The 18,494-nt window shown below is 38.4% G+C and overlaps 1 protein-coding gene across 4 annotated transcripts in view; it reads left to right on the top strand.

Annotated features, from left to right (window-relative positions):
* Aff2 (ALF transcription elongation factor 2) overlaps positions 1–18,494 on the top strand; it is a 490,132-nt gene that overhangs the window by 459,466 nt on the left and 12,172 nt on the right. For all 4 annotated transcript variants that reach the window (XM_046465080.2, XM_046465079.2, XM_058585757.1 and 1 more), the window contains 6 exons: positions 3,850–4,145; positions 4,738–4,801; positions 8,204–8,340; positions 12,467–12,538; positions 12,857–12,950; positions 15,192–15,244. In XM_046465080.2, the coding sequence (XP_046321036.1) occupies positions 3,850–4,145; positions 4,738–4,801; positions 8,204–8,340; positions 12,467–12,538; positions 12,857–12,950; positions 15,192–15,244 (716 nt within the window). The remainder of the gene's footprint in view (positions 1–3,849; positions 4,146–4,737; positions 4,802–8,203; positions 8,341–12,466; positions 12,539–12,856; positions 12,951–15,191; positions 15,245–18,494) is intronic.

Here is an 18,494-nt window from a genome sequence, read left to right as displayed (position 1 = left end):
CCTCAAACATAATGCATATGCAGAAACTCAGAGCCTTGATGTCCTTTAGTCCAGTCTCTTTATATTGTGGGGTTGGGGAAGACAATCTATAATATTGGCCATATCATCTCACACATGGTAGGCACTAATCACTTAGTGAAAGAAAAAAAAAAAAACAAGTAAATGGAATATGATGCCCAAGGTTACTGAACCAGGGCTGGAATTCTCAGTGGCATCTTTCTACCACTCAGCATTACAAATATGAACTGCTTTAAAAAATTGACACTAAATGTGGTAGAATTTAATAGGCGAATCTTGCTAAAATCACACAATGATAGTTCTAAAGTCAGTTAAAGGACTATGGAGTCCTTTGGATTTTCTGTGCTGCTGTTCGATTAGCATAGGTAATTGAAAATTTGTTTCATTTTCACACCCCCACACAATGTCTTTTCATTTATCTCGGGTATAGCTACATGAGCTGTGGAAATCACTAGCAACAGTGCTGTTAGTGAATATTAATAAGTAACATATTCACCTACATTTATATATATGTAGATGTCACATCCATATGTGTCTAGTCTCTGGGCATAATATATATAGCAAGTCAGTGAAAATCAAATGAATGTCTTGTAACAACATTTTGTTCGCTGAACCAAAAATCCCTATTTAACATTTCATGAGTGTCCATGAGGTCTCTGAGCTTCAAGGACCCAATTTATAGTCCTCCATCTTCCAAGGTGACTGAGATGACATATATGTCTAGATAAACTTCATTACCTATATAAAAAAAATTGCAATAGTATAAAGTTGCCATTTTCCATATTTGCATACACATTTAGCAATGCTGACTCTGTAATGTTGGGAATTAAACCATCTATTTTAAACAGTAATTACAGTACTCATCCTATGTTTTCATAGTAAGTGTGATTAATATTATAGACTCCAACTGATGCTTTCTTCTGCAAGCTTTTGGAGGGCATGCAACATATCCAGGGAATTTTCTTTGTATAGTGTCTAGTATATTGCCACAAATAATTAGTGGTGTAAATAATTGTGCCTACTATATTGCTACAAATAATTAAAAGTTATAAATAATGCAGAGGTTATTATGACAATGATAATGCTTACAAGATTGTATAGTCATTTCCACAAGAGCTAAAAACTACCAGGGAAATATGATAAATATGACTATATTTGTACCTAGAAATATATCATCTTTCTTAAAGATCATGAAATATCTCTGAGTTCATAAAATGAATTAACTTGACTAGAGGATCTGTAAGGCTCCTTCCAGCTCCACGAGTGTTTTCAATTTTGTGCTCTCAGTTTTTTCTATCCCATTTAGGCATGAAGTCCTGTTTATTAACTCAGTGCATGAGTGAGTGTGGACAGATGACATGTTTACATAATTTGCATGCTTATGAGTGTATCTAGCCATTTCTAGTCAAATGTTCCAGAACTGAAATAAATTCCATGTGTGTGGAGGATGTGGTGTTAGGGGTTCTTGTCACTTATCTTGGCCATAGAGACATGTGGCACTGTCTTGGGCTAATCCTACACTCTAGTCTGGGCCACTCTGGCTCTGGCAGTGGAGACATGGAACTGGCTTAGGAGTTTCTTAATGGTTCCTCTGCATGTTTGGGCTGAATAATTCTATGATGAACTTTAAAATATTTTCTCCATTTCAACATAAAAATTTGTAAGTTGTTAACCTTGCTGCACATTTATCTCATTGTGCTTTAGTAGTAAGAATTGTTTGATAATGAGAAAATTAAGGATCAAGTAGAAAAAATCAACTTGCACTATATAAGAAAAATAATAGTTGACCTTTATCTTTCAAGTAAATGCTTTGACTGAGGCAGGCATGCACACGTGTTCATGAATGCATTCAGCAGTTGCTAAGAGCACTGGGCCCTGGGGTAGAGGGACATTATCATGAATCAGTGATGGCTCCCAATCTGAGGTGACCAATAAGACTTATACTCAAGGACTAGAGTATAAAGTGACTAGTTAATTGGAATCTTAGAAAAGGGATAGACAGGCCTGTGAATGGTAGAAGAGGATAAAGCACTACTGGTTATAGGCAAACAACAGTTTTCCTCATGGAGGAGACATTTGTTGAGCTGACCATTAATAGATGAGTAGGTTTAGAAATAAAGGAATGTGAATAAGCAAAATGGGATCTATCCCCACAAGGGAAGCCATGTAATCTAGCCTTAAAAAGAAGGAGATCCTGTCACATGCTACAACATGGGTGAACCTTGTAGACATTATGCTTATTGAAATAAGCCAGGTATCAAAGGACAAATACTATAGAATTCTGTTTATCAGAGCACAATTATAATAACCAAGTTGTAGAACCAGCCTGGATGTCTATCAACAGATGAATTGTTAAAGTAAATGTGGTATAGATACACAATGCAGTTTCATTCAAGCATAAAGATGAACAAAAGTATGGCATTTGCAAGAAAATGGATGCAGACCATGATGTAAGTCTGACTCAGAAAGACAAGTATGGTATGTTTTCTTTTATATGTGAAATCTGGAGGGAAAAAAGGATAGCATGAAAATAAAAGGAGGTCCTTAGGGTAGAGTGAGGGGATCAAGGGGCGGGAGGATGATAGGGTAGGAGAAGTATTCAGGAGTAAAATGGATCAATTTCTATTTTTATGTATGCATGAATATGCCACAATGAAACCCACCATTCTGGAAAATTAAGATGTACCAATAAAAATATACTATAGGATTCCACTTCAGTGAGGTCCTTAGAGTAGTCTTATTCTCAGAGACTGGAAGTATAATGTTGGCTGCCAAGCGCTCAGTGAGGAAGAAATGGGGAGATGATGTTTAATGCGTTCAGAGTTTCAATTCTGCAAGTTGAGAAAAAAGAGTTCTGAAGATTGGTTGTACAGCAATATAGATAGACTTAACACTACTGAACTTTACACTTAAAAATGGCTCAGACAGTCTGGGCTTAGTCTTGCATACCTGTAATCCTAGCAGCTCTGGAGGCTGAGGCTGGAGGATAGGGAGCTCAAAGCCAGCCTCAGTGAAAGCAAGGTGCTAAGCAACTCAGTGAGACCCTGTCTCTAAATAAAATACAAAATGGGGCTGGGGATGTGGCTCAGTGGTCTAGTGCCCCCTGAGTTCAATTTCCAGTACCAACCCACCAAATAAATAAGTTTCTTATCCATTTTTGACCTTGTAAAAATGAGTTTTCACCATCCTAAGTCTTCAAAATGAGGCATACTCACATGACATTCATCTAGCCAGACACCAGTTGGGAACCTCCCATGAACTTCCATGAAGCGTGGGAAACTCCCATTCTTCAGTCGTAAGTAAACCAGAGCATTGATTAATGCAATATTATACCTGGTGTTTGGGTATTTTGATGGACCATGTCTGGTATTTTGCAGAGTAACTTGAGAACTTTATTTATCCTAGAAAGAGTTTCTGGGCTTATTGTATTATAAAAAATATCCACATTAGGCTCAAGGATTCTAGTCTTTCTCCCCCTGTCCTTCCCTCCTCTCCCCTTTTTCCCTCTCTTCTCTTTTTTTCTTCCTTCTCCTCCTACCTCACATTTCCCACTGGGTTTACATATTTGCCTTGTGTGTCCTAATGGGACTATGGTACTATATAATCTCAGTGCCTATCCTGCTTGGTATTTGGTGTCATCATAGAAAAAAAAAAAAGCTGGTGATTCACAGCACTCACAAAATATACCAGGGTCACCTATTTATCCTCAAGCTGTGTGTATTGTTTTCTTTTTTCTTGGCTTATTTCTTACTGTGCTTGACATTCATAGCATTTATGAAGATGTTCTAAAAGCCTGGGCTTAATGAAGCTATTTGTCCTCCATTTTCCCAGGAGGGAGACACTCCAAAAAAGGCCGCCTCTGCCACCGTTACTGTTACCAACACTGCTATTGCCACTGCCACTGTCACTGCTACTGCCATTGTCACTGCCACTGTCACAGCTACTGCCACCACCACTGCCACGGCTACCACCACAACCACCACCACTACTATTTCCACCATCACCTCTACTATCACTACTGGCCTCATGGATAGCAGTCACCTGGAGATGACGTCATGGGCGGCCCTGCCCCTCCTGTCCAGCAGCAGCACTAATGTCCGGAGACCCAAGCTCACTTTTGATGACTCGTATGTTGTCCCCAGATTATCACGGACACAGTTTGGGAGTGGTGATTGAAGGGAGGGGGCAGTATGGCTTTTCTAGTGCCATGCATGTGTCGTGCCCCCTTAGGACCTTAGCATCAGCTCCTGTAGCCTTCTAAGTATATTGTTACTACACACACGCACACACACTCACACCCCTCTGTCCCCTCTGAGAGAGATCTTTGGCCCATTTTAATCATGGAGCTTTGTTACTGTTTTCAAAGGCAGGTGCTTACTCCTAGGATTTTTTTTTTTTTGTCTTTTCTTATCCATGTCCTCAAATACACATAGATTTATAATTAGGTTTTGTGGAATATGTTTGGACAACTATAATGATTAGGGTTGGAGGATGTGGTTATTAATCCTAATGGGCCATTATGCACTTCAGATTTCATTTACAGTATTATTTCAAGGTTGGTTATAATATGAATGGCAGCATTAGTATGCCTTTTGAAGGCATTATATTTTTCAGGGCATTATATAGCATGGATTCATAGCAAAAAACATTTTGACTATTCAGTCTTTTAATGAGCAGATGAACCATTGGTTTGTGAAAGAGCATGTTTTGTTTATTTAGGGTTCACAATGCGGATTATTACATGCAAGAGGCTAAGAAGCTGAAGCACAAAGCTGATGCACTGGTAGGTTTCTTTCCTCTCATTGTTTTACTCTCACTGAGTTATTATGCTTTGAAGCAACATGAAGAGGGCACTTTAAAAATGAGTAAAGACTTTCAGGAGCACAGCCCAAACCTACTTTGCAATGCATTACTGCTCTGACAGGACTATTAGAGCTGGTTAATTCCTTAGCACCCTAATTCCCAAAATTCTTTGAGCTGGATTCTCCTATTATTATTTGTCTCCCACCATTTTCTCCCTTGCCCTAACACCAGAAGCTCAGTGACATATACCATTGTTAGTATCTTTTAAATCTGAATTTGAAATGACTTTTGAAAATACTCTGGAGAGGATGGGAAGTTCCATTGAGTCTGTTAAGCCAGAAATGGTGTGGGTAGGTGGAGGTTATTGAGAGCTGGCTAATTGGCTTCAAAAATCAGCTTTGAGAAACTTGGTGTATAGAAAAAGCTCAGTTCCTTGATGCATTTGATTAAATATTCCCAAAGCTAGGCTGTGATCTTGAGCAGAGAAAGGAAATACTAGCATCTGAATCTCCCAAGATACTTTTTCCAGCTGCCTTCAAGGGTCTCAGCCACCTAGAACAGTGATGAGTTCAACATGCTGAATTGTTTGACTTAATTGATCCTCCTAACAGTGGCTCTCAACCACATGTTATAGTCACTTGGGAAGCTCAGGATATATTCCAGACCAGTGAAATTAGAATTGCTAAAACTGGGACCCTGGCATGGTTACCAAAACTCCCAAGGGATTCCCAAATGCAGCCATTTAGGAACCACTATCCTAGAGAAGGCCCTGAAGTCAGGCTTTTCACCACTGAATAAACCCCAACACAATCAGAAGTATCAGATGTTTATCACCATTTTGAGGGAAAATAAAGAGAGCACTTTCCTTCACGAAACTGTGTACAGCCAGGGCTTAGCTATGTTGGATGATGGAAAAGCTATGATTGAAGACCATGACAGGCTATATGTATAAGTAGTGCATGGCCAACATCAACTGCCCATGGCCCTTGCATCTGCTACTTTCCTTCTCTCTGTCATTTTTTCCTGTGGTCCAAATTGCTTAGCTATTGTCTGCAGCTAACCTTTCTGTAGTGTGAATTGTCCCCTAGAAATAATTTTAACCAGCTCCTGCAGACAAAATGACAAGGCAGGCTGGGGGCCAGCTCCATTGGTGGTGCCAGGCATTTGGTGCCAGTGACCATTCTATGAGTGGTGAGAGATTTGAAAGGCACTGGGTGGCTTTGCTGCTGGCTGGAAGACCAAAGGTTTTCTCCATATGTCCTCAACTCCACAGTACTTTAGAAGTGCTCTGGATCTTGCTCTCTGTTGGAACTGAGGCAAGGGAGCATATAGATGCTCCTTAGAAAAGCTATATGTGAATTGATAAAGACTGGAACACATGTATGAAACCACATAGATGAAACATTTGAAGACCTGAGAAAAAACAGAGCAACAGAGATATATGCATATGAGTAAGAATTTACTTCACTCTACCTTCCAAAGTCATGTTTATGTGTCTCTCCAAATCACTGTCTATCAAGAGAATGCATTCTCAATGGGGGAATTACTACCTCCATGAGGGCAAAAATTGGTTCTTTGGGTGGGATGCAAAAATCTTGTATTACAATGAGCTGTGATCTTCCAAAGGGCCACAGTATGTAAAGAAATAATCCACATATTTTTGGTATGAAAATGTCCCTGGTGGTCTATGAAAAAATATCTTTAAAAGCTCTTTGGGGTTGGTGATATTGGACAAAATAGATCAAGACACACTTAGAGGAATGAGATCATTGCTCAGTTTATCTCTATACTACTATTGAAAGATTCTTGGTGGTTCAAGTCTCTCAGTTTATAAATGGGGAAACTAAGAGCCAGGGAGAGGGTATGATTTGGCTATTAATTGCAACTAGAGCTATGTGATTTTCATTCTGTACTTCAGTTCTTCCTCCTTTTGGAGAAGCAGGGGTTGGGGCTAGATGACCTTCAAAGATCCTACCAGCTATGAGTATGAATGAAAAGCCACTTTCATAAACCATGATATAAATATTAATTTCCAAATGGGGGATACAATCAGAGCCTGAAGACCTAAAGAAAATATCTTGTAAGATGAGAGAAAGGAACAAATTTGGATACAGATAACGGGTTTTCATAAAATCATGGTAATTTGGTTGAAACCAATATTTCTCTACTATAACTCACAGAAAGGAAACCACAGAATTCTTTCAGTGCATAAAAGCTGGAGAACATTTATTTAAAAGGGGCACTTACAAAAGATTCTGTAGGACCTATAACTAATCATTTTATAGTTGTACTTATTCCTTTTCTAGAGACAGCTACTGTGCCATTTTGAGAATTGGAACTTTCAGAGTCTTGTAAAAAATTTTTTGATAAAAGGTATACAAGAAAATTAAAATAGTTAAATCTGCATTATATTGGTTCTTTTACATTAAAAAATACTGTATTAGTGGCATTCTTACATCCAGCTATCAAAAACTGAAAATGTTAGATTCTGTTAAAAAATACTCCCTATAAAAGTGTCATATATAATATTCATTACACATAAAAAAGAAATCAGTATATCTGAGTCAGTTTAATCATGACCATTATCAGGGCTAAAACCTTTTGTAATAAAATTTTACTAAACTAAAATATTTAGTGGTACTCTATTTTGTAGCTTTTTGACACACTATTTCAACCCATCATTTGCAATGAAAGTGATGTGATTATTGTCAACAGTCTTAGTACAGTTCCACATTTTTCATGACAGTAGCATCAATCTGTTACTCTCCTCCTAGGGATGGGGTTGATGCAGAGTTCTAAAGCAAAAGCTGTATGTGTTTGTTGTCCATGAGGCTTATAGAATGCAGAGCTTAGTGACAAGCACTGTGTAAAGGATGCTACAATGACTATTCTGTTCAGTAAATTGAGTGATTAGAAACTAGAAGGCCTGGATTTGGATTCTGGGATGCAAAAAAACCTCATGAGAACAATGACAATAACACCATAAACCGCATATGATACCTCTGCTGCATATTCCTCTTCTCAGCTAGCCTCAGTGTCATGACAATAAAACCATTAACCAGCAACTTCATCATTAATATCAATTCATATATTGTCCTCTCTCTATGTCAGGGTCTCTCAGCCTGGGCACTGTTGGCCTCTGGACTAGGTAAATTCTCCATCACAGGGCTGTCCTATACATTATAAGATGTCTCTCAGCATTTGTGGCCTCTGCCTACTAGATGTTCCTTATCCCCAGTGATGACAGCATAAAATGTGTCTCCAAACACTGCCAGATGTTCCCTGGGGGAAGAGAACAAAATGACCCCCTGTTGTGAACCACCCCTTTATATGAAGTACAGAAGAGAGTATATCATATTGACAAGTCATCTTCCTGTTTCAGTTTGAGAAATTTGGAAAAGCTGTGAATTATGCTGATGCTGCCCTCTCCTTCACCGAATGTGGCAATGCCATGGAACGCGACCCTCTGGAAGCAAAGTCCCCGTACACCATGTACTCTGAGACTGTGGAGCTCCTCAGGTAAATGGCCTTTCTGCAGTCATCTCCCTAAGCTTATTTTAGCCAGAATTAGAAGTTTCTATTTTTTAAGTATCATTTCCATATTATAATAATGTGTCTAAGTCATCTTCTTCTTAGAAGTCATCATAATTAGTTCTGGCCGTTTTATTAATACCATGGAAAATTTATAATTGATGGACACTGGTTTTATAAATTATCCCCTTCCGAGGTTATAATGTGAGTCTTATAATTTGCAATATTCATAAAATTAAAATGGAAACATAGCGGGTGGAAGTAAAGGATAATCAATTTGCCATTTGGCATCATCAACTTGTCTTTTCAAAGGCACAGTTTTATAATTCAAAACAAAGTGGTGCGCCCAGGATTTCTATTACAAGCAATATTTTCTAAGAATTTCTATCTTAGTTGTTGAAAGGGGAGTGGGTATTGTTCAAACTCCAAATCAGCATTTAAGGCTGCATTATGGAGCAGATTTTCTGTAGATCTAAAATAAGAAAAAACAGACAAGGTGGTAGTAGGGGGTGTGGGGTAAAATTTGGAAGAGGAGAATAGAAGAAGGTATTATTCCCTGCACACATTATTAGTTTCATTTATGTTTTAAATGAAGTTTCTGACCTGTTGGTCTTAGTGGAATAGAATTTGTGGGAAATTGAAGAATTCCTAGAAGAGAAAGATGGAGTTGGAGAAGAAGAAAGATTCACTTGTGTTTTTGTGTTTTACAGTGATTTACAAATATTAGTAAATTTACAAATATTAGTAAAATAATTTATTTCATTCCTGAATTGTGGATAAGCATCATCATTCACTAGATGGACCAAATAATTGCTTCTGGTTGAGTGAGCAGTTCTTTACCCATAGGCCCTTATGTCCTAATCCCCTCTGGCTCAATTACAAAATAATGCCTGGCTTAATCTTTACTCTCATGCTTGTATCTGCATAAACTATTACAAATCTAAGGATATTCATACATAAGCCTTCAGACAAACATTGGACAGATTTACCATTCATATTCTCCCAAGGAAGTGTTCCAAAAGACCAAAAAAAAAAAAAAAAAAGAAAACTATTATCAAAATCAACACTCTCCCATAGAATTAGACATTTAGTTAGAGCCACAGAAGTAAGGAGATTCCAAGGAAAACTGCACACTTTCCCACCTGGTCAGGTAGCCATCTTTCTCATTGAGCTGCTCTTAGATATAGGCACCACAGCAGAGTGTAAAGTAATTCTCTTCAACTTAGTTTGTACACTGTGGAAGCTGCTACTACTGCCATTTTGTTGTTTTCAAGGGAAATTGATTTTTTTGTGTCTGTCTAGTCAAGGTTCCCTGCAATTTTCAAAGTTGTACAGGGTAAACATTTTGTCAAAAATTACAGTGATTCAAAATTGAGGGCAAACATTAGTAAGCAAACATAGAGACAATTCATGCTCTGTAGCCATCCAAAAATGAAAATTAAAACAGGCATATGGTAAATTAACAAGAAAATGTAACACTGTTAATAGCTACCATTAGAAGAGAAAAGAAAAATTATGGTGAACTAGGACTCTCCTACACATTGCTGATGGGAGTAGAAATTGATCACTAGAAATTGAGGGCAATTTAGCATTGCGTCAGAAAGCCACACAAACAAGCTTTTATGTCTTTTGATACAGTAAATCACTTCTGGATATTTGAATTTCCTCTATTGAAGACAAAAGCCATGAGAATAGAACAAGTTACTTTTATGGTGTTCAGTTTGACATTATTAAAAACTTAAAATAACTTAAAAACTGATTGTTTTAGAAGCAAACCAAATATCAATAATATAAAAGTAATTAATTACATGACAGAATGCTCAAAGTAGTTTGCAGCCATTGAAATGCAATAACGATGGCCACATTCAGCCAAATGAAAATGTTAATAAAATAATGTTAAAATAAAATCAAGTCTGGGGGTATAGCTCAGTGGTAGAGCACTTGCCTAGCATGTGGGAGGCCCTGGATTTGGTTGCCAACACTGCAAATAAAAAAGCAAACGTAAGCTGCACATTTATATGCACACTACAGTTATGACCATGAAAAGCATGTATATACATCTGGATCAAACTGGAAGGGAAATGAGATCATGGCTCTAATAAGGGGTGAGATTATAGGTGTTTTTCCTTTGTATATATTTTTCTTTCTTATTAAATTTTTTAGGAAAATACAATCTTAAAAACACAAAAGCAAAATACTCAATTTTATTTTGTGGTGAAAGTGTGATACGAATCATTAATTAATGTTTATTTCCATTAGGAAACATTTATTTTCCCTTAATTGTTTAGAAAATGGTTTTTTCTAAGTATGATTTATTTTTCGTTATATGATATTTTATTCCCCATGAAAGTGTATTTCAAGGGAACCTAGTGAAAGTCAATGGAGAATTTACTGGCATTCACTTTAAAGTCAATATTTTTAAACTGTATTTTGATGTAATTGTAGACTCATGTGAAGTTGTAGGAACTAATAGAGGTCCTATGTACCATTCACCCAGCCCTCCCCCTAATAGTAGTAGCTTACATAACTATGGTACAGTATCACACCAGGGCATTGGCATTGCCACAGTTCAGGACAAAATTCAGGTTTCACCAGGATTTTTTTTACAGATTTGACCAGTTTAGAATGCACTCATTTATATGTCTTCTCTATGTTTTTATGTTTTATATTTTCTATAAATTGCAGTGTATATGATTTTTTTAATGAGAGAAATTTCAGTTGGGAATAAAATGAGTTAAAATAGCTAGGTCTTCCAGTCCATTTAAGCAATTGAAACTCCACTATCAAGTCACTTCAAATGTGGTTGCAATTAGAGGGGGATTGTAATATGAACATAGTTTTTAGTAGTGCAATATTATGTTGAAGAGATTTTTATTGCTCTCTACCCAGCAGTATGCTGGCTACAGAGAAAGAGCCCTATTTTCTTCATTCAAATAATTATAGTTGCTCTGAGCCCTGGGAATCTGCAATAGAAATGTATTTGTGAAAACAAGGTGGGGGCATCACAATACTTGACATTTTGGTTATCCAGTTGTCAAAGAAAGATTTATTACATAATAAAGCCCCTTTGCTTAATATCACCATAGCAGAAGGGACCCACATCCAGTGTGCAAGTCCCTTTGTTGGAAAATGTTCACTCATCAGAACGGGAATGGTATCTAGGAGAGCAGGTTGGATAGAATGCTAAGAAAGCCCAAAGTCTTGGGGGGATAAGAGTGGGGTCCTAGTGTTCCAGGGAGGCTGGTGGAAGTGAGGGCTTCTGTTGCTTTCTCAAAAATAAGAACTAGTCATGGCTGCTTGTGCATGGACTCTAAACTTCCTTATGTACACTGAACTCCATTACTTATTCTAGCACAAGTACCTGTGAAATTGCATTAAAGCTCAGACAATGATTTTATGCAATGAATTGATTTTCAAGAGTCTAAATGTCTAGAATGGAATGTACTTGGCTAGAAGGAAAAAATGGGAACTACTCAACCCTTTATCACCCCAGAGTGGAACAGTAACAATTAAAGAGAATGGAACGACAAAATATACAAGCACCATAAATTAAAGGCACTTAGACCTTAAGATGCTGTGAAATTGACCTTCCTTAAAAAAAATAAAAAAAAAAACCTAAACCACTTTCTATAAGAATATGTTTAAAACCTGAGCCATTAGAAAAGACCTTTTAACTGTGTGATTGAAGTCTCCCCATGACCATGTCAGATATAGTTGTTTATTATTTACGTCATGTGTCATAAATTGAACTGAGACTGACATTTTTATCCACCTTTCATTGAAAACCAAAAATGTGGTTTAGCTAGAATGTTCCTAGAAACAGTATTTTGCTAGTACTTAGACACATACACAAACACAGTCATAGCACAGCATTGTTCTAGACCATGGCTCATGATTTAGTTAACTTCTTCAGAGCTCAATTATAGATGTCACATCAATCCTCTTATGCTGTTTTCACGATCATTTTATATATGTTTTAAGGAAAGTACTAGTCAGTCCTCCTTCCCCTAGCAAATGTGAGGCTAACTTATTCAGGTGATCAGAGTGCAACCTGCTTTGGGAATTTCTGAAGGGGAATCCAAATTCCATTTAAGTTTTTCCTTTCTCTTCAAAGGTATGCAATGAGGCTGAAGAACTTTGCAAGCCCCTTGGCTTCAGATGGTGACAAAAAGCTAGCAGTATTATGGTGAGTCCCATAGAGGCCACAAGGAAATAGCTGAAATGCCACAGGAGGATGTGAAAACTCCAGATTGACTTAAGCTGCTTACCCTGTATTATTATTCTTATTTTCCATTGAACTATTAAAGGATAACTAATGGATTTTTTCAGTCACTGACTGAATAGTTACTCTCCTAATTTATACACTTATCAAAATGGGGTTTTAATGCTTCCCTCTTCTTTTCAATCTAACAATAGGCGAGTAACTGTAAAATATGAATCATTATTGCTTTATACTTTCTAGGTTTCTTTAGGCATTAACATAATCTTTTCCTCATCACCACAGCTACCGATGTTTATCACTTCTCTATTTGAGGATGTTTAAACTGAAGAAGGACCATGCTATGAAGTACTCCAGATCACTGATGGAATATTTTAAGGTAATCCTTATTTTGTATAATTTATAGGTATAGGATGATAAAATGCCTAATGAAAAGTGGCAGGCATGTTATTAAATGTCAAATGACAAAGTCAAGGTTGTTGCTGCCAGAGGCTTAACCTCTCTCCTCCGTGCTGGCCCTGGCCCTCCCCCTCCCATGCTTCCTTTAGTGTCATCAGTGAGCTCACATCTGATTTGATTCCAGGGTGAGAAGGTACAATAGTGCAATCCCCTGATCATTTTCTGGACTGACCAAATAGACTGGTTGCAATTAGGGAGATGTTGTCCTCTCTGCACCAACAAGGTAGGCACAACTTGTAGCTATAGGTCTGACCCATTTCTTATTAAACAGGAAGTGAGCACAGGAGAGAAGTCACTGTGGCCAACCTGGCTGTGGATGGATTTCTTTACCCCTGAAAATCCTTTGGCCATGGGAATCTTAGAGTGCAGTGGTTGTAATTTAAGATAATCCATTGCCTTGGTTAACGCAACAGACAGAAAAATAAAGCCATCATATAGGGAGCCAGAATTTTGAATTTGCAAGCAAAAAATAAAAAGATGGGCAACCACACAATGTAATGCCCAAATCTGGAAATGAGCCCAGATAAGAATTGCAAGAAGTAGCCTGGTGCTAATCTTGGCCACTTCACACTCCAACACTGGCCATGATTTAGATTTGGGGAGGCTCAAGGCTCCCTTTTATTTGCAAGGTCTCAAAAGAAATTACCTTTTTATTCTTTCCCCAATTGCATGAGACTGCTTGGCTCAGTTGCATCAAAGAAGTTGTTTGGAATAAATCCAACCATGCCCCTACATCAAATACTCAGTGAGTAGTAGTGCATAGTCACATGAGGACAGCATGACTCAGTTGGGAAAAAGAGCGAGATCCCAGCTATTATGAGGCAGGGACACAAAGCCATAAAGCTGATGCTCATGTGAGTGAGAGGGGCTCACATACATTAGCTCCCATCCACTCAAATGTCTCCCCTCTCAACCTGTTCTGTAGAACGTGATTTTTGCACATCCATGAGCATCAGCAGTCCCCTACAAGACCTGTGAAACCACAGCGCTGGGTTTTACCCTCAGAGTATGTGATTCTGCACTTCTAGGGCATGGCTTGAGAATGTATGGATTTAAAAAGTTCCCCTGTGCTGCTTCTTCTGCTGGTCTTGTAATCACACTTTGAGAGCTGCTGCTCTAGGATCTGTCCTCTGTACCCTGTCCAGTGTAGCTCTCAGGGCATTGCAAAATACCAGACAGAAACTAAGTAACTCATTCATCTGGGAGTGTATTGAGCTTCTTGAAGGTTAAAACTGGAGTCTGTAGAATGGCTGCAGAGCACCATGGCATTTTTACTGGACTCCTGAAAATGCTGACTTTTTTCCTAATACCCCTTTTGTAAAAGAGGCTGGGCTAAAGTTTGGGAGGTACTGGAAGAACCTCAGCTGAGCTATGCCTGTGGAGAGCAGGTCTGACTCCAGGGCAATGCCACAGGTGTCTGCCCATCTGTGCTGCTTGGGCTCCAGTGTGGTGAGGTCATTATAATGAGCTTGATCCCTGTCATGTCACAGTGATCCTGCCAGGTTTCCCTCTGATCTGCAAAGGTGTGGCTACAAAAGTACAGGAAGCCAATTCTTTAAACTAGTCCAGTTTTATCAGAGGAACAAAAGAATGTTTAGCATTCCACTTTCCATTGTGGCATAGCACTGGAGCAGTTGCATTTCCTGACAGGGAAACCCATCCCTCATGAAAATTTGCATGTAAAGATAGCAAATCAAGGTGATTCCCAATACAAACAAACGGAAAACATTGCCTGGTTCTGGCACATTCATAAAATATCACCAATTACAGCCCAGCCTGTATCCCAGGGAAAAAGTTTGCAACTGGAGCTAAAGGTGAAAAGCTTACTTGTGCTCTGAAGAGCTTGTTTTGCAGAATAAATTTCAGATGAGGATAATTAAACCACTTCTTGGAGAACCGAGTCTGATTTCACTGGGCCTTTTAGTATATACGATCTTTCATCAAGTGACTTTCATGGTCCTGATTGGAGCCCACTAATTATCCTAACCAGCTATTTTCATCGAGTGAGCGTCGTGGTGTGCTGACGTGCATATACATCGAAGCTCTGCATCCCGAAATGCTGCAATCAATATTAATGTACTCTAAATCACACTTCCATCTGTTTCTGAATTAATAAAACACAAAATAGATGTCCTTATTTCCCTTTCTCTCTCTCTTTTAGCAAAATGCTTCTAAAGTCACTCAGATACCATCTCCATGGGTAGGCAATGGAAAGTAAGTATTTTATAAAAATTGCTTTTTCATGCAAATAAGTGATTGAAAAGGACCCCAAATATTTTGCATTGACAATTCAAAATTGAAGGTCAATTTCAGGATTATAGTCATTTTTGTACACACAGAATTCTAGCCAGGTCCCAGGTGATGGCAAGACAGAAAAGTTGAAATGGATATGGTTCCACATTCTTTCACTATTTGATCTTTAAGTCAAACTATGGCTATAGCAATATCTGTTAATGAGATAGCAAGCACCATGCCATTTTAAGGGGACAGGGTAAAGTTAACTCCATTGCAGTGATTTGTCAATGATTCATTCAGTAATGAAAGACCAATGAAATGTTCATTGATATATGGTAAGTGCTATTTAATAAAACCAAAGGCATAATAGAGCTGAAAATGTGAAGGCACTTAGTCAGCCAATTATCAGAACCTTCATGATGATTTTTATATGAATACTAAAATACCTGACCTAAAATAAAAAGCATCTACTCTAATGCTGATCTAAAGCTCATTGAACTCACTCAGGCCTGCTGCCTTATTTAGAGTTCTGTCTGCTGGGGGCCTCACCCAGTCTACATAGCACTGGAGTGGGAAACCTGGACCTGAGGCTGCTCAGAGCACATAGGGTGAGCTAAGTGGGCCTCTTGGTTTCTAGGTTTGTTTCTCTTTTCCTAAAATGAAGGGTCTGGACCCGATGGTCCTGAGACCCACTGAAGAGAGATATTTCTTCTGGAAGATGATTTTGATCTCAGTTGTGTCTCTACCACAAACTGGCCTCATGCCTTTGCTAACTTTTCCTGAGCATTCATGTCTCCTCTGGTTCCAAATCCCCCCTCCCCACTCCAAGCCAGCTTCCCACCAGTAGGGGGATGGGAAACTAGATGGCTGTGAACAACGTGGGTTTGCAAAGAGCCTGCTTTATAACTCCATACTGCTTTCTATATTTTTCATCATTTCAAAATTCTTGCATCTCTGATCAAAACACTTTCTTCAAAAGTAAAATAGTCTTTATAAATATCTATAAAGCATACTCCAAAAGCAGTCGGACAATGAACTCTACTTTGAGATCATAAAAACATTCAGAGCAAGGGAACAGATCCATTAAAAACTACACATTAACTCAATTACTGTATTGAAAGGAAGCACCGTTTAAATTGTTGAATGAGGTCTTACTCTTATATTGACGGACAAAAGAGAGAGAATGCTTCACTCTGGAAGTTCAGAAAATAAAAATAACCATTGAAAGGCCAAGAGAAAGCTATTTTCTCTGAGCACAGAATGAAGCAAAGGCAAGGTCAGGTAAGCAGCTATTAAAGGATCACTGGGATTTTTTTTTTTAATTCTGAAACGAAAGAAAAACACATTCTAAGCTTGTGGAGTCACATTAAAAGCCCACTGAAATGATTTTTAAGCAGCTTCTGTCTGAAGAAAGCACACTCCCTTTGGTAGGCTGGAAAGCTTTTGAATGAGACAACTCCAAATAGTCACCCTGGGGTTATATCCCGTTCATTCAGCAAACACTTCAGGCACATCTGCTCTACACCAGGCCCTATGGTGTAGGATGGTCTGGGGAAATAGAGACGAATGGCATGTGGTCCCTGCACCACAGAAGAACACAGTCCAGCAAAGGGAGGTGACAGGTATAAATGCAGTGCTTTGGAAGGCCAGGAGGAAGAGTTTAGTCTTTCCTACTTGACCAGATAAGGCTTCTTATCAACAGGCAAGATTATTGCCTGTTTTCCCAGTGAATGAGGATACTGGATCCCATTGAGGGCCCCTCATATCATCTTTCTGTGGAAGAACCCCCTGATTTCAAACTCTTTATGGCTTCTAGTTTTTGGGAAGTCAATTGCCCAGAGGTGGCCTTGGCCAACTTACTCATGGATCAGGGCTCCACAGGAAAACATATGGAGAGATGAATGAATGGAGGGTTGAGAATAGACCCTGAGGAACTAGCTTTCATGGTGGCTAGGAAGAAATTACAGAAAAGCAGTTGAAAAAAGAAGAAAATTCTGCTAGTTATAGGGCAGGGGTCTAGCAATTTTTCTCTATAAAAGCCAGATACTACATATTTCGGGCTTTTCAGGACCATAACCAAAACCAAGAATATTATCTAGAATAATTTGTGAGAGAAAACAAATATCCACATTTTTACTGATGAAATTCAAATATTCTTACAAGTGCATTGTTTAAATATTAGTCAACTAATGGATAGGATGGATTTTTAAAAGAAAAACTAGCATTTCACTTAATTTCAATTCAAAAATTAATTGACAACTCATTAATTTATTTAATCTTTTCAAAGCATTCATAATTTACAGGCCACACTGAAACAGGAAGTAGACCAGATTTGTAGACTCATGATATAGAGTTGTAGAAGCCATGATGTCGAAAGTTTAAAAGGGTGGGGCAACAATTTCAAATTTGACAGATAATAAAAAGAAAGAGGGCTAGGAAAGCAATTGAATTTTGAAAGACGGTGGCCATTTGAGACCTTCAGAAGAGCTCTTTCAGTAGAAGGGATGTTTCCACTCATTTGGGATATTGGCCAGTCCAAGGAATGCAAGGAATCTGGTCATCATTGGAGGGACCATCAGATCAAACAAAACTTCTCCCCAGTCTTATGGAGGTGTGGCCTGTGTGAACATAGATGACATACCTATGGACCCTGGGAGAGTACTGGAAATAAACCAATGTGGGAATAAAGGTAAGTATAGAGACCATTACATGTCAAATGAGATGCAGAAGGGTATTTGGAGGAAAAGAGACTTGATGTCAAATCCTGGCTCTTTGGATAATTTCCTGTATGGCCCTTACGAAGGAGCAGAGAGAACTTCTCTGATGCCATATTGTCATCTGGGAGACAGTAGCAGCAGAAACTTTCCTGTAGTTGTTGGAAGGCCTAGAGATAACATTGATGAAACTCTAAGAACAATGCAGTAGCTGGTCAATGGATGGTTACTGTAGCTGCTGCCAGTTATTGTTGACATTATCACCTTAAATTGGGAAGCATAAGCAATCCTGCCCCTAGAACCCCTATAGGTCTTATTCTGTACTTCCCTTTTGGCACTTACTCTAGATTGCCAGAAAATAATGTGTTCTCCTCCTCTATTAAAATATTTTGCCTTTTCAAATAAGGGGTCATTTATTCCTTCATCCATCAAACATATATTGAATGCCCACTATATCTGAAACACTCTGCCAGGCCTTTTACAAATAAACACACCATCTTTGTTCTTCTACCCTC

Source organism: Marmota monax, unplaced genomic scaffold (assembly GCF_021218885.2).
Source record: "Marmota monax isolate L192 unplaced genomic scaffold, Marmota_monax_Labrador192_F-V1.1 WCK01_AAM20220418_F8-fsc00306, whole genome shotgun sequence".
Taxonomy (NCBI): domain Eukaryota; kingdom Metazoa; phylum Chordata; class Mammalia; order Rodentia; family Sciuridae; genus Marmota; species Marmota monax.
The sequence above is the reverse complement of the archived record's forward strand: the minus strand, read 5'-3'. Positions and strand labels throughout refer to the sequence as shown.